This window comes from Scyliorhinus torazame, chromosome 2, assembly GCF_047496885.1.
Source record: "Scyliorhinus torazame isolate Kashiwa2021f chromosome 2, sScyTor2.1, whole genome shotgun sequence".
NCBI lineage: Eukaryota > Metazoa > Chordata > Chondrichthyes > Carcharhiniformes > Scyliorhinidae > Scyliorhinus > Scyliorhinus torazame.
In genome coordinates, this window is record NC_092708.1 from 351743095 (window position 1) to 351760208 (window position 17114).

Here is a 17114-nt window from a genome sequence, read left to right on the forward strand (position 1 = left end):
AGCCATGGCACCCCCATCCCCGGCACCCCCCATCCCCGAGCCAGTGCACCCCCATCCTTGGCACCCCCCATCCCCGACACCCCGAACCATGGCATCCCCATCCCCGCCACCCCAAGCCACGGCATCCCCCATACCCGGCACCCCCGAACCACGGCATCCCCGAGCCACGGCACCCCCATCCCCGCCACCCCGAGCCACGGCACCCCTCATCCCCGGCACCCCCGAACCACGGCATTCCCCCATCCCCGCGACCCCTAGCCACGGCACCCCCCATCCCCATCACCCCCGAGCCAAGGCACCCCCCATCCCCAGCATCCCCAAGCCACGGCACCCCCATCCCCGCCACCCCCGAGCCACGACACCCCCATCCCCGAGCCACGCCACCCCCATCCCCGCCAGCCCCCGTCCCCGGCACCCCCGAGCCACGGCACCCCAATCCCCGGCACCACGAGCCACGGCACCCTCCATCCCCGGCATCCCTGAGCCACGGCACCCCCCATCCCCGAGCCACGGCACCCCCATCCCCGCCACCCCCGAGCCACGACACCCCCGAGGCAGAGGTGGGTGGCTGTGCTCATTGGGCAGCTGTTTTTTTCAGATGGAAGATGGACCAGAGGTGGAAGAATATGGAGGAAAAAGTTGCCTAACACTTTGACTACTGAGCAGAATGCTGTTATCACAAGCTGTTATGGGTCAATTTTTCTGTATAACTGATTAATATATCATGGGCGGGATTCTCTGATCCTGGGGCTAAGTGTTGATGCCGTTGTAAACGCCGGAGTGTTTTACGACGGCTTCAACAGGCCCCTAGGATCAGCGATCGTGTGCCGCACAGGGGGCCAGCACGGCACTGGAGAGCCTCACGCAGCTCCAGCTGCCGATACGGGCGTCAGAACAGGGTCTGCGGGTCCGCGCATGCGCGCTACGGCTGGCGGGAGTTCGCGGATGCGCGTGGGTTGCCTTTTCCGCACCGGCACAACATGGAGGAGAGATACAGGGGCCCTGCGCGGAGGAACATAGGCCCCCACCAGGATAAGCCTGCCCGCCGATCGGTAGGCCCCGATTACGGGCCAGGCCACTGTGGATACCCCCCCCCACCTCCCCCTGCCACCAGGCCGCGCCCCGCAACATGAACGCCGCGTTCCCGCCGGGTAGGACCATACGAGAACGGCGCATGCGGGACTCGGCCTAACTCGGCGGGCACTCAGCCCGTTGCAAGGGGAGAATCGCGGGGGTGGGGGGGCGCTCGACCCGGCGCGGGGTCAGAGAATCCCGCCCCATATATTTTTTTAATTTAAAGGTCCCAATTCAATTTTTTCTAATTAAGGGGCAATTTAGTGTGGTCAATCCACCTACCCTGCACATCTTTGGGTTGTAGGGGTGGGACCCACGCAGACATGGGGAGAATGTGTCAACTCCACACGGGCAGTAACCCGGGGCCGGAATCAAACCCGGGTCCTCAGCTCTGTGAGGCAGTAGTGCTAGCCACTGGGCCACCGTGACGCCCCATTAATATATCATATCTAACTGTTGGTTCTCAATTAACTTAATGAACCATCTTAAAATTACTGATGACTAGTCAACTGCTGATTTGGTTACCTGTGGCCCTTGAACCCAGGAAATCTTACATCCTCTCGCTCCACATTCTCTAAACGTATTCTTTAGTTAATTATGGGGTACTTTTCAAAAGCCTTTTGAAAATTCACATAAATCACATCAACTGCATTATTGTTTATTCTCTCTGCTACCTCCACAAACAAATTGATATGGTTGGTCCAGCAGGATTTGCTGCTTTGAAATCCATGTTGACTCTTCATTATTGTATTTCACATTTCTGGATGAATTTGACTATTTAGTTAAAATTCCATTATTTTCCTACTGCCAATGTTAAGCTAATTAGTCTATCATTCCCTGGACCTGTTCTGTCCTCCTTCTTAATGTCAGAATTGCATCAACTATCCTCCATTCTTCTGGCACTACATCTATTGCAAATAAATTATTAAATATACATACTAATGCTTCTTATCATCTCTTCGGTAAATTCTTTTGAAATATGTGGATGTATCCATCTGGCCTAGGGGTTTTATCCTCAGGTAGTATATTTTGCTCAATACACCTTGCTTTTATTATTTCAAATGCAACTTTTAACTTATTATTTAACTTATTATTCAGATCAAGCAATCTCACTTCCTCCTGTTCCATCTTCCTGATAAATACTAAAACAACATAGTTATTTAATATTTCTTCCATCTTACTATTGTTACCTGTGGTATTATCCTTTATGGTCCTATTACTATTACAGCCTTACTTTTTTTTAAGATACTGACATTTTTTGGAACACATTTTATTGTGGTACCAGACATTAAACGGATTTATTATGGTTATTATATTCAATTGAGAAAACATTAAAATAACAACCTCTTGAACAACAGCAAAGACGGCCTCATGCAGTCTCAATGTTAACACATCTGAGTGGTATGTAGACAGACATCGAATACTATTGATGCCTTCAATTTTCTTCTCCCTATGAAAGAATACAAAAACTGAATTAGTAATACTAAATTAAGTTCCAAGTATCAGTGATAAACTATGATTGTCAAAAGAAACCAATACTATTTTTCAGAATTGGAGGGCACAATCTCATCAATGTCCTCCAACACAATGTTTAAAGAAAGAAAGGTGGGGTGGAGGTGGGGAAATGTGTTTTTTGTTACAAGTAAGCCATCATTTTATTAATGTATCCTTCAGAACATTTACTAAGGTGGTACCAGATCAGCTCTCAGGCCATTTTAATTTTTTAATATAAATTTAGAGTACCCAATTCATTTTCTTTTTCCAATTAAGGGGCAATTTAGTGTGGCCAATCCGCCTATCCTGCACATCTTTTTGGGCTGTGGGGGCGAAACCCACGCAAACACAAGGAGAATGTGCAAACTCCACACAGACAGTGACCCAGAGCCGGGATCGAACCTGGGACCTCAGTGCCGTGAGGTAGCAATGCTAACCACTGTGCCACTGTGCTGCCCTCTCTCAGGCCATCTTATGACAGTTTCTCATTTTCTGTGCAACCACTCTGGGATGCACTTCATTGGCGATACACTGAAGCAGCCCAGAAGAAAACCAACGGTATAGGGCATATAGTGCCTGTTTTAAATAAGTGAGTGGTTTGCATTTTAAATAAGACAATTCTACATGAAGCTAATAATATCTTACTCAGTTGACCACTTGTAAACCGATCATTGGTTACAGGTATCTAAAATTAGGTTTATTATACTAGCTTTAATATAGAATAGGAAATCTTGGCTGATATGTCAGCATATAACCACAATACAGAATAACCTTATACAGAAAATTTTAATGTTAATCAAAAGAAAAATACTCATTCCATACCAGTCTTCATCAGCTAAAAGTTTAAGAGCTTCTGAGAGAGCAAAGTCTGGTTTGGAAAAAGGTCTTAATTCAGAAGGATCTACAACCTCTGGACTTGGCAAAACTGATGGTGTTTGATCCCTGTGAGATGATCTGGCGCCTGGAGCATTCTCTCCACCTGTTAGAAAGTCAAAGAAAATTTTAATTTTGTGAATTAACATGTGATATTCAGCTTCATTGTAAACAATTTTGGATCCAATTTTAAATGACTCAATTTTCAAGAACCTGTATAGAACTTAAGAATTAAAATGCATTTTGAAGGAGGGAATCTACTTTGCAATAAAGACGAAAATACAAATTGACTGTGTTCTTAATGTCCTCTGAAAGCTTGAAGGTTCTATACAAGGTTAAAAGAGACCATTCTAAAAAATGTTGATGTTTTCCAATTTTTTAAAGAAGCTTTCCCACAGGGCGGTCCGGTGGCACAGTGGTTAGCACAGCTGCCTCTCAGCGCCAGGGACTGGGTTCAATTCCGGTGACAGTGCGGAGTTTGCACTTTCTCCCATGTCTGCATGGGTTCCCTCCGGGTGCTGCAGTTTCCTCCAAAGTCCAAAGATGTGCAGATTAGGTGGCTTGGACATGCTAAAAATTGCCCCTTAATGTCCAGAGATGTGCAGGTTTGATGGGGTTACAGGGATAGGGCGGGGAAGTGGGCTTAGGTAGGGTATCCTTTCAGAGGTCAGTGCTGACTTGATGGACCAAATGGCCTCTTTCTGCACGGTAGAAATCCTTCAGATTTTGAAAGGAATGCCTAATTTCCATATCATCACTAAAAAATATTGCCTGAATTCACCAAGGCTCCTTAGGCAGCACCTTCCAAACTCACGGCTGTAGCCATCTGGGATGGCCACTTCCGATTACAAAATGGACACTTTGCAAAGATTGCAGGGAAAATGGACAATGCTGAGAAAACAAGCAGGTTCAGAGCTTCTCTGTATATTGGAGCCGCAGCTTCCAGACAAGACCAAAACTGTAGGCCCATTAGCATACTGTAGGCCCATCTCCGGGAACAAAAGAGTAACATTTGAGTAACCGATACTAAGGCAGACACCCCGGCGCCAGAGGAGACCGAAACAAAGCAAGCCAACGGCCACCTAGGAAACACCCAGCCATCAGGGCACCCACCCCTTTTATTGGCTGAAATCGATAGGAATGATCAAGAGACGGCCCAATTGATTGGGGCCAAGTTCAAGACCCGCCCAAAAGAGCGCGAGGCCCCTTTTGGTATAAGAAGAAGACGCCATGAGAGAATCGCTCTCTTGGACTTGGCTCTCACAGCGGAGAGACCCGTCCACCAGAAGCAAGTAAGTCCAAGGTCAACGCACGCTACCAGACAGACGACCTTAGCTGTTCCCCTTCACCGCTTCGACCCCAGCAGCCTCACATCCGAACAACAGCCACTGTTCCTCTGACTGAGTGGGAACCCGAAGCAAAGTATAGGTTTTAGCAGTAGTGATAGTTTAGTCTGTAGAGTTTTCATGCATGAGTAGATTTAACTGTGTGTGTAAATAAATAAGCATTGACTTTGAACTAACTAACTGATGTACCGAGTCTTTGATCAGTATTCGGTTTTGAACCTTGTGACGGTATCGAAAGATACCTGGCGACTCTAGAGCAAACGTAACTGGAATTAAGGAAGGCAACCATATTGACCGCCATATTCAGAGCCAACCAAAGACAGCAACATTTACTGGTGACTCTGATGGGATTCAACCTAGAAGTGGCCTAGTCACTCCGAGAGAACCCAAATTTGAATTGGAATCCAATTGGAAACAGAAAAACCACAAGTGCGCGAACGATACTGATCAAACCGCCGAGATTCGGAAGTGTGTTAATGCATGCGTACTAACAGGGATATAAGGTAAACCCGAGAGATTTGTTGCGTAAAACTGTCAGGAGTTTTGTAGGCCGGAAAATAGCGTAAGCCGTACCCGTGTTTACATCACCACTTTATCACCCCTTGTTCCAAATTCAGTAGAGAACCCAGAGATAGAGAGAATGGCAATGAAGGCAATGGAACGCCTTATGAACCCCCAAGAATTCGAGGTCGCAGCGACCAGTAGAGTAGGACAGTGTCCCGTATGGGAAGAAGAGATCAGAAAATATCTCAAAGGAAAAGGATGGCCCCTTTGGAGTGAATTCTGCACCAATGATGAAACAGGTCCCGGGAGTATAGGGCATACTTGGTGGGAGAACCTGTCAGAGATTCATAAGAAGAGCTTGGGGAAAGCTCGCAAGCCGATGGCAATCGTGTCCTGCTTGGCACAATTGCGAGGCACAGAAGAGGTCATTAGGACGCTCAGTAGAGAGATTGAGGAGAGAGACAGAAATAGTGACGGATATGTGAGCGAATTTGAGAAGGAGAATAAGGGGTGAAGAGAACAGTTAGTAGCGAGGGACAGAGAGGTGGATGATGCAAAGTGGGCACACCAGTCTTGTCTCGCCCATTTAAGTAGTTTTCAGACCCAGTACGATAAGACCTACCAGGACACGCAACGCGCGGTCTTGGTAAGACAAGAAACCGAGCAACAGATAGAGCAATTGCAGAAACAGTGCAATGATTTAAAAGCAGCCCTACGAGCGCTCCATACTTCCACGACGGAACAAAGGCAGAGCTCCGTAGATCACACAAAGTGCCGGAAGCAAATTGCAGAATTACAGTCTCTGCTTTCTGTTCAGAATGGGTTTCAAAGTACGTTTGGACCCCAGTTAGACCAGGAAAACGGCCCCGATTGGCAGGAATTAAATGAAACTGCCCACAGATACGTACATGGGACATGTACGCAAGGAATACCCCAGAAAAGGAAAGCACCGCAATCCCCGACTGAACAGGCAGAACACACCCCCATGAACCCTGTAACCACACACCGCAGGGCCGCAGCAGAAGGAAACGCAGATTTCCTATATACAACCCCGTTAACCGTGACCCAATTACGGGACGCATGTGGAAAAATTACACTGCTCCTTCCCACATCAGACTCCCACCAGTTTTTCGCTAGAGTTAAACAGCAGGCTACCATGTACGGCCTGGACGAAAAGGAGCAAGTGAAGCTCACAGTTTTAAGCCTCGACCCTTCAGTCGTGGCAGCCCTTCCCGACCCAAAGAATGTAGGAGGAGGCACACCCCAAGCGATGCACACAGCGATCCTGGATGCGATCGGCTATAACAGAGGAGACCCCGTAGAAGGCCTAAACAAACGTAGGCAAAATAAAGTAGAGCACCCACAGCGTTTGCTGGACACTTGTGGATACATTTCACAGCAGTATTTGGAGAGTTAGCCCGCGCCCATTTGTCCGCGGATAATATGGCCAAATGGACTCGAATCCCAGTCTCTCATGCGACAGAGGCAGGACAGAGCGCTTGCGCAAATTACGACCCCCGAGACGAGGCCTACAATGAGAAATGGGTTTTGAAAAGATTGTCCCGACCTTGGGAACAATCCGTCCAAGGCAAAACCGCATTTGCAAAACCAGAGGAAGAGCAGGCAGACATGCATCCAGTTAGGACGCACCAGAACCCCGCATGGGTAAATGAGGGCAGGAACAGCCCACCGCAGCCTAAATCCCAGGAATGCTACAATTGTGGACAATTAGGACACTATGCACGAGAGTGCAACGCGTCCCAAAAGCAGCAGAGAAACCAACAGACAGGTACCCTAAATAAGAATAGGGCAAAGCCAATCCAGTGTTAGCGCCCGATCAGAGAACGCAGACATGAACGGCACCGACTGATGGTGTTCGGGCTCCCCAACTTAGGTCTGCGACACCTTTTGCGACAAGTCCGGTAGACCGGTAGTAGCAGGCAAAGTTCGGGGCCACCCGGTAGAATTTCCTTGGGACACAGGAGGGTCCCGCACCACGCTCAATTCCTCCACGATGTTTCAACGAGACACGTGGCCCACAACAGACACCATCACACTCAGCGGCTTTACAGGTCATTTACAACAAGGACACATCACAGCCCCTGTAGCGATACAAATAGGGAACATTACGACTAAACACCCCGTAGCTTTGGTCGATCTACCCCAGACGGCTGAACACATCCTAGGAATTGACTTTATGAGCTCCCACAACCTCTCATTTGATCCGGTAAATAAATGTGTATGGAGAATGGCAAAGGCAGCACGAGCCCCCGCCACGCTCACAGTTGGAGAGTATGCAAACAGAATCAGCGCAGCTGGAGACTTCTACATAGAACATAACAGCACAGTACAGGCTCTTCGGCCCTCGACGTTGTGCCGACCGGTGAAACCACTCTAAAGCCCATCTACACTATTCCCTTATTGTCCATATGTCTATCCAATGACCATTTGAATGCCCTTAGTGTTGGCGAGTCTACTACTGTTGCAGGGAGGGCATTCCACGCCCTTACTACTCTCTTGAGTAAAGAACCTACCTCTGACATCTGTCTTATATCTATCTCCCCTCAATTTAAAGCTATGTCCCCTCGTGCTAGACATCACCATCCGAGGAAAAACGCTCTCACTGTTCACCCTATCCAATCCTCTGATCATCTTGTATGCTTCAATTAAGTCAACTCTTGACCTTCCCTCTAACGAAAACAGTCTCAAGTCCCTCAGCCTTTCCTCATAAGATCTTCCCTATACCAGGCAACATTCTGGTAAATCTCCTCTGCACCCTTTCCAATGCTTCCACATCCTTCCTATAATGCGGCGACCAGAATTGCACGCAATACTCCAAATGCGGCCGCACCAGAGTTTTGTACAGCTACAACATGACCTCATGGCTCCGAAACTCAATCCCTCTACCAATAAAAGCTAACACACCGTACGTCTTCTTAACAACCCTCTCACCCTGGGTGGCAAATTTCAGGGATCTATGTACATGGACACCGAGATCTCTCTGCTCATCCACACTGCCAAGAATCTTACCATTAGCCCAGTACTCTGTCTTCCTGTTATTCCTTCCAAAATGAATCACCTCACACTTTTCTGCATTAAACTCCATTTGCCACCTCTCAGCCCAGCGCTGCAGCTTATCTATGTCCCTCTGTAACTTGTAACATCCTTCCGCACTGTCCACAACTCCACCGACTTTAGTGTCATCTGCAAATTTACTCACCCATCCTCCTACTCCCTCCTCCAGGTCATTTATAAAAATGACAAACAGCAGTGGCCCCCAGTCTGAACATTTCCCATCAACCACCACCCTTTGTCTTCTTCCAGCTAGCCAATTTCTGATCCAAACTGCTAAATCTCCCTGAATCCCATGCCTCCGTATTTTCTGCAGTAGCCTACCGTGGGGAACATTATCAAATGCTTTACTGAAATCTGGTTCGACCCTCGAGCCATTAGTCAGGACAAGCAGGTTAGGGAAGTCCTACAGCAACACAAAGCAGCATTTGCACAGCACAAGCACGACTGTGGCAAGATAGCTGGCTTAGTGAATATTACAGGTCCCGACCCCAGACCCCTAAAGCAGTATGGGTTTCCCCAAGAAGCAGAGGGAGAATTCTCAAAAGTAATAGAGTCTGCTCGTTCAAGGCGTACTCCGATCAGTAGCCTCCACAAATAACGCACCAATTTGGCCTGTCAGGAAACCCGATGGATCATAGCGACTGCCCATTGATTACCGGGAACTGAACAAAGTAACCCCAGTAGCAGCCCCCACCGAAGCCATGAGTCCCGAGACCATGCTCAAACAGGGACTCCAGTCAAAAATGTTTTCGGTTTTGGACATTAGCAACGGCTTTTGGTCCATTCCATTGGATAAAGCGTACCAAGACACATTTGCCGTTACATTCCAGGGACAATACACGTGGACGTGCCTTCCAAAAGGCTTCCACAACTCCCCCTCCATTTTCCACCGACAGCTGGCAAATGGACTAGCAAACTTTTCCCGACCCGATTGTCTGGTCCAGTATGTAGATGACTTGCTACTACAGACAGACACAAAGGGAGAGCACATTTCACTTTTTGCCGAACTCCTAGGACTCCTGAAGCAGATTGGATGTAAAGTCAACCCCAAGAAGGCCCAGATTTTGCAGGAAAAAGTGATTTACTTGGGTACAGTAATCACTAGAATTGACTCGATCGTCAAATTGCCCCTTCCCCATAATGTCTCAACCCTCCGGTCATTTCTAGGACTGGTTGGCTACTGCAGAAACCATATCGACGGTTTCGCTACAAAAGCAGCGCCCCTATCCGACCTTCTCAAGAAACAGGCACCTTGGGAATGGCTTCCACAGCACACAGATGCCGTGGATGCTTTAAAGAGAGCCCTTAGCACAGCCCCCGCATTACAGGTCCCAGATCCACTTTCCCCGTATGCAATCGAAGTAGCAAGCACCGACCGAACCCTTTCGGCCGTGCTCCTCCAGGAACGCCATGACCGATTAAGCCCCGTGGCATACGCCTCACGCGTGTTAGATGCTGTCGAGCAAGGATTTTCTGCCTGCAAAAGGCACGTGCTCGCAATTTTTTGTGCAGTACAGTACTTCGCCTACATTACAGGACTCAACCCCATCACCATTCTCATTGAACACACCCCAACACAGCTATTATTAGACGGTTGACTTAAAGATGGCACAGTCAGCCAAATCCGTGCAGCCCGTTGGACCCTTCTTTTACAGGGATGGGACATTACAGTTAAAAGAAGCAAGACCCACACTTTCCTAGCTGACAATTTGCAATATGCAGGTACCCCACATGAGTGTGAGATCATCACCACAAACCATAATTCAGGCCCATTTATACCTAAGTCAGCTCCCAGGAAAGCAGGTAATACACCACAGAGACCCCAGCCCACAGACACGTGCGCACCCCTGAAAATTTATGTGGATGGCTCCTCCACAGTTTTGAATGGAAAGAGAATCACCGGTTGCGGCATTTATGTAGAGGACGTGCAGGGACGCGCCCTTGAAGAGATTTCATTAAAGTTGCCAGGACATCTAGGCTCGCAGGCAGCAGAACTGGCAGCCATAGCTTACATTATTGATCACCCTGACTCGTTTCCGACCCCAGCAGACATATATTCGGACAGTTTATATGTCTGCAATAGTTTAACAAAATTACTACCCCTGTGGTAAACTAGAGGATTTGTTTCCGCAGACGGAAAGCCCCTACCCTCAGCCCCATTACTCCGGCATATCCTAGAGACAGCTAAAGATAGGAAATATGGTATCATTAAAGTTCGCAGTCATCACCGTTCTTTCCACCCCCCCCCCCCCCCCATGTAATGTTAAAGCAGACGCCTTAGCGAACGCAGGTTCCAGACATGGTTACTTTTGGAACCCCCCCCCCCCCCCCGAGAGAACCCCAGTACACGCAGTTCAGGTCTCACAGACCAAAATTCAGGATCTAGCGAAAGCCCAAAAGGAACCTTCCCAGCCCCCTACGATAAGTTCAAAAACGCAATAACCACACATGACGGTGTGATTTTGAAAGACAGCATTTATGTAGTTCCCAGCCAGGACAGGAATCAGATTATTTGTCAGTTCCATGACAATCATGGACACCAAGGCATTGAACCCACCCTAACCCACCTCAGACCGCTCTGCTGGTGGCCTGATTTAAAAGCCGATGTTACCCATTACATTAAGCATTGCTTGATCTGTGCCCAGAACAACCCAGACAGATATGCAAGAAAGGCTCAGCTTAGTCACACCCGCCCCGTTAATGGACCCTGGACGAATTTACAAATAGATTACATAGGACCCCCTACCCCACTGCAGAAATGGTTTTAAGTATGTGTTGGTGGTCATCGACACCTTCATAAAATGGGTGGAAGCTTTTCCATCCAGAACAAATACGGCCAAAACAACAGCTAAAATCCTAACACAGCACATCTTTACAAGGTGGGGCCTCCCACGCAGTATAGCGTCCGATCAAGGCTCCCATTTTACAGGACGAGTAATGAAAAACGTCCTCACAATTTTCGGAATTAGTTAGGAGTTTCACATAGCAAACCACCCCCAGTCAAGCGGCATTGTAGAGGATGAACAGAACTCTAAAAGCCACTCTCAGGAAAATGGTGCAACAGAACAACAGCACCTGGGATTCAGTTCTCCTATTTGCTTTAATGTGCTTACGAAACACGGTATCCACGTCCACAGGATACACCCCCCACACCCTCATGACCGGACGCCCCATGAAAGGGACAGAGTATTTATTAGGGCTGGATTTGGCCAGCCCCGTAGTCACCACCCCTCACGCATGAAAATGCTGTACTGCAGCTTATTGAGAATATAAAGGCAGCCAAGCTCGCAGCAGCTGTGAGACTTGGGACCAGGAGGAAACAAAGCAAAGCTTCTTTCGATAAAATGGTACACGCCACCGAGTTTGTAGTAGGGCAGCAAGTGATGCTTTCCCTATACAACCCCAGTTCATTCCTTTCCCCCAAATTTTCCGGACCGTACTCCATTTCAGACAAAGTCAGCCCCTCGGTATACAAGATCACATATCCCAACGGCAAGTCTGCTTGGTTTCATATAAACCAGCTTAAGGCTTATGGCTCGCAGAACATCTCGCTCGCAGCAGCAGATGAGCACACCCCGCCCACAGATGACGCATTCCTACCCTCCCCCAGCCAGTCCAGCTCGTCCTCAGACACATCTTCAACTCCACCCCCAGAGGCACGACTCAGCCTCTCCCTTCCTTCAACCAGTAGCGACAGCGACAGTGATAGCGATTGCAATGACGACAGCCACAGCACAGCACGTTATGATTAAACCCCTGCACCAGGCCCCACTCCCAGCAAATCCAAGCATGATTCCAGTGACCCCTTCGAAATCACGTACATCAAAGCTCCTGACCCAGACCCACCGCCCGACGATTACGGATTAAAACCTAGTAGCTCCAACCTCGACACACGATTCTGGCACCGAGACAATTTGTTCAGGCTCATCCAGAATGATGACATGGACCCCAATTCGCCCCAAGCAGCTTTAGCCAAACTACTCCAGTCAAGAATATGGCAGCCGGGAGAAGAGGATGACATAGAGTCTGACTCCCACCAAACAAATCCGTTTGCGACTCTGTTCGCTACTGAGCAATGAGATGTCCAGATGATGGTAAAAAGGAACCGATGGAGAGATACGGTTTCCTTTCTATTGGAACCTGCACCATATTTGTTGTATGTTTGTTCGTTTAATGTACATGTTAAATGTTGATTGTGAATTAAAAAAATTTCATGGCCCCACGCCACCACTCTTTTAACGCCCACTGGCAATTAATGGAACAAGTTTGTCGACAGACAACCGTTCAGAAGAACTAGTTTGTCGGCAGACAACCAAACATAGCTACTCTCCTGATTTGAAGGTAATCACGAGAGGCAGCCCCCAGGACGACTACATTCTTTCCCCTTCTTGCCGGTCGCTCAGGCAGTGGAGAAACGGCACTGGTCCCCGCCCTGCCCGAGGACCCCCCCTCTGGTCAGCTACACTCGGGTAGAGCACAAACAGCACTAATCACCGTCCTACCCAGGGATCCCACCCAATCTTACCCGCCGTGGCCCATACGCACCCCATTTTGGCACTTTTAGTATGAAACTTTTTTGTTTGTTTCTGGCGACCCTGAGGTTGCTTCCATATGCTATTTACATCCTCAAACACTAGGATGGTAGATCGCACAGGCTGCGAGACAGCTCGCACTGTCAGTATTTTTCTCGGATGTCTTGTCCAAATATTGAGTTTAAAAAAAAAAAATTTTAATGAGGGAGTCACAGATGGTGACCAATTATAATGGGTAATTGGCAACAAAGGACAGACATACGAGATCTTAAGCAAGATAATAACAGATAATATGCTTGTGTCCACAGAACTCCGGAACCTCAGGAACCCCAGAGGAAGAAAAAGAAGATCGACACAAGGAAAGAAGAGAACTTTCATGTTTTTCATTTTGATCTTAGCGGGATCCCTTCAGTTGCGCGCGGACGCTACCCCCCTGACCCCTACCACACAGGCCGTGAATGATTCCACCCCTGCCATACACTGTATCCCGAGATAGTTAGCCCCGAGACAGTTACTGACACCCCGACCTGGTGTGACATGTTTATCACCTGGTATTCACCATCTTACATCGTAGAAGCACTCTTAGTACTGGCGATGCTCTGCAGTATCGTGCAGACAGTTAGACTCATCAAATGACGGAGGAGAGCCTCCCGCAACCGCACTCCGGTATACACATTTAGATCCCCTATCTTCGGACTCCAACAAACCCCCCAACCCCTTTAAGTGAATTAAAGTGCATCCGTTTTTTTGTGTGTGTTTTGTTCATTTAATAAAGAAATGTAAACCTCTGTGCTTGACTGCCAAGCCAGAGAGACTTGTGTTGCTGCTATTTGTACAGTTTAAAATGTTGTAGATTACTTTTGATTGTTTAAGTGAGGATAGTTTATTTAGGATAGTTAGAGATTCCAGTTTCTTATTTTTTTAATGCATGCCTGAATGTCATGGCGCCCTGTAGAGTTTTATAATGATGTATGTATATAAAATAATTTTCGGTAAAAGTTGCAATTCATAGGACAGAGCAGTGTAGAGCCTATGAAGTGCTTACGGGTGCCCAACTTGGGAGGAAAACAAAGAAGACGCGTTTTTTTTGATCCTTCACGCTTCGCGTTGAGGATCACAAGGAGGGTGTGTAGCCATCTGGGATGACCACTTCCCAATTACAAAATGGACACTTTGCAAAGATTGCAGGGAAAATGGACAATGCTGAAAAAACAAGCAGGTTCAGAGCTTGTCTGGCGGGGGGGGGGGGAGGAGAAATGGCTAAGAAAGGACAGGAGGCAAAAGACAGGAATTATAGGCCGGTTGGCCTGACTTTGGTTGTTGGTAAGATTTTAGAGTCTATTATTAAACATGAGATTGCGGAGTACTTAGAAGTGCATGGTAATACAGGACTGAGTCAGCACAAATTTGTCAGGGGAGGTCATGACTGACCTGTTAGGATTTTTGAGGAGATAACAAGGAAGTTAGATAAAGGAGAACCAGTGGAAGTGATCTATTTACAATAACAGAAGGCCTTTGACAAGGTGCCAATAAGGAGGCTTTTAAATAAGATAAGAGCCCATGGTGTTAGGGGCAAGACACTGGCATGGATAGAGGATTGGCTGACTGGCAGAAGGCAAAGAGTGGACGTAAAGGGATCCTTTTCAGGATGACAGCTGATGACTAGTGGTGCTCCGCAGGGGTCAGTGTTGGGGCCAGAGCAATTCACAATATCATTAATGATCTGGAAGAAGGAACTGAGGGCATTGTTGCTAAGTCTGCAGATGATACAAATATAAGTAGAGGGACAGGTTGTATTGAGGAAGCAGGGAGGCTGCAGAAGGACCTGGACAGGCTAGGAGAGTGGGCAAAGAATTGGCTGATGGAATCCAATGTGTAAAAGAGTGAGGTTATGCACTTTGATAGGAAGAATAGAGGCCAGACTATTTTCTAAATGGGAAAAGGCTTTGGAAATCAGAAGCACAAAGGGACTCAGGAGTCCTAGTTCAGGATTCACTTAAGTTACCATGCAAGTTCAGTTGGCAGTTAGGAACGCAAATGCAATGTTGGCATTCATGTCGAGAGGGTTAGAATACAAGAGCATGAATGTACTGTTGAGGCTGTTTAAGGCTCTGGTCAGACCCCATTTGGAGTATTGTGAGCAGTTTTGGGCCCCTTATCTAAGGAAGTATGGGCGGTATGGTGGCAAAGTGGTTAGCACTGCTGCCTAGGGTGACGAGGACGTGGGTATGATCCCGGCCTGGGTCACTGTCCATGTGGAGTTTGCACATTCTCCCTGTGTCTGCGTGGGTTTCACCCCACAACCCAAAGATGTACAGGTTAGGTGGATTGGCCATGCTAAATTGCCCCTTAATTGTGTCATGTGAGAGTACCTTTAAGACATGGATGCTTAAGCAATGTACCTTTAAGAAAACAGTGATGTCAGAGAGTGGGTGGGGCTGAGCTCAGGTCAGCCATTTTGCAGTTTAGTTTTGCAGTTTGAAAAGAGCTTGGGGAGTGTCTGTATTTGCAGTGAGCTGGATCTCTGTCATGAAAGACTATCTCTGGATCATTTGGGTGATTTAAACTCATAATAGTAAAGCCTTTAACCTGATGTGATTCTGTTTAAAGGTGTTAAGTCTCTTGGAAATTTGAAGGAACATTTTGAGGAATTATTTACTGTTGCAATATTTTCAGAGTTATCTTTGAAGTAAAGGGTGTTAAGAGATCCAATGTTTATTTAAGATGTTAAGTTGAGTTCATGGAATAAACAGTGTTTTGTGTTTAAAAACCCACGTATCCATAATTGTAATCCCACTCCTAGGGAACAAGCAGTGTGCTAGGAAAAGCAACAAATCCATTAAACAAAGAGGTTGGTTGAATTCCATGATACATTTTGGGGTTCTGCAAACGCCTCGTCCATAACAATTGGAAAAAAAATAATTGGGTACTCTAAATTTATATATACATTTTTTTTTTTTTAATCTAAAAAAGGTCTTGGAGAGGGTCCAGAGGAGATTCACAAGAATGATCCCGCAATGAAGGACTTGTCACACGAGGAGTGGTTGAGGACTCTGGGTCTGTACTCGATGGAGTTTAGCAGGATGAGGGGAATCTCATTGAAACCTACAGAATACTGAGAGGCCTAGATAGAGTGAGCATGGACAGCATGTTTCCACTAATAGGAGAAACTGGATTCAGGCCAAAGGGAAGATCCTTGAAAACAGAGATGAGGAGGAATTACTTCAGCCAGAGGGTGGTGAATCTGTGGAACTTATTGTTGTATAAGGCTGTGGAGGCCAAGTCACTGACTGTCTTTAAGACAGAAATAGATAGGTTCATGATTAATAAGGGGATCAGGTGTTATGGGGAGAAGACAGAATAATGGGGATGATAAACATATCAGCCATGATTGAATGGTAGAGCAGACTCAATGTGCCAAATGGCCTAATACTTATTGATAGATTGAACAGTTTCTTCTTACCGGAACTTGGTGAGCTGGAAGTTCGATTTCTCCTCACACCAGTGCTGTGTTTGAGTTGTGAAGGACTAAGAGTGGCTATTTCTACGGGTGAAGAATCAGTTTTCAACTTAATGAAAATATCATTGCTGTTGCTCAAACCTAAATTAAAAAGGAAATGGTCGCTGAAGTTTAATTTTAAGTATTTGTTTTTGATTTATAAACTTTCAAATCACAATTCAACTCCAACAATTTTGGTTCTGTTTGTAAAAAAAAAAAGTATGTAAGCGCACAGTCAATTTCAACTTCATCAATATACAATTGTAAGAACTGCAACAAAATGCTTACCTTTAAGAAACAACAATTTAGAATACCCAAATTATTTTTTTCCAATTAAGGGGCAATTTAACGTGACCAATCCACCTATCCTACACATCTTTGGGTTGTGGGAGCAAGACCCATGAGACAAGGGGAGAATGTGCAAACTCCACATGGACAGGAAACATAAGTTAATAATGGCTAGAATCTCCCATTATTTAATTTCGCCATGCTATATTGGTGAAGCTTACATTCTCGCACCTACTTTTCTTCCTTTCTACAGTTTCTCACAAGTTTCTACCGTCGCTCACCAACTTTCCTTCCTTTCTACGGTGAAATAGCTCAGAATGTGGAAAATCTCTTTACAAACCATTGGTACATTATTGAGAAGGTAACCAAAACTCATAAACAAAAGTATATTCTATGAAGGAAATCGGCCAATATGATAATTGTTTATGA

The 17114-nt window shown here is 46.7% G+C and overlaps 1 protein-coding gene across 5 annotated transcripts in view; it reads right to left on the minus strand.

The window, feature by feature from the left end:
- LOC140403423 (TOG array regulator of axonemal microtubules protein 1) overlaps positions 1-17114 on the minus strand; it is a 212718-nt gene that overhangs the window by 28135 nt on the left and 167469 nt on the right. For 4 of the 5 annotated variants that reach the window (XM_072491358.1, XM_072491356.1, XM_072491343.1 and 1 more), the window contains 3 exons: positions 16362-16499; positions 3391-3547; positions 2419-2524 (listed from right to left, as the gene is read on the minus strand). In XM_072491358.1, coding sequence (XP_072347459.1) covers positions 2419-2524; positions 3391-3547; positions 16362-16499 — 401 coding nt within the window. The remainder of the gene's footprint in view (positions 1-2418; positions 2525-3390; positions 3548-16361; positions 16500-17114) is intronic. The other variant, XM_072491350.1, reaches the window with a different exon arrangement.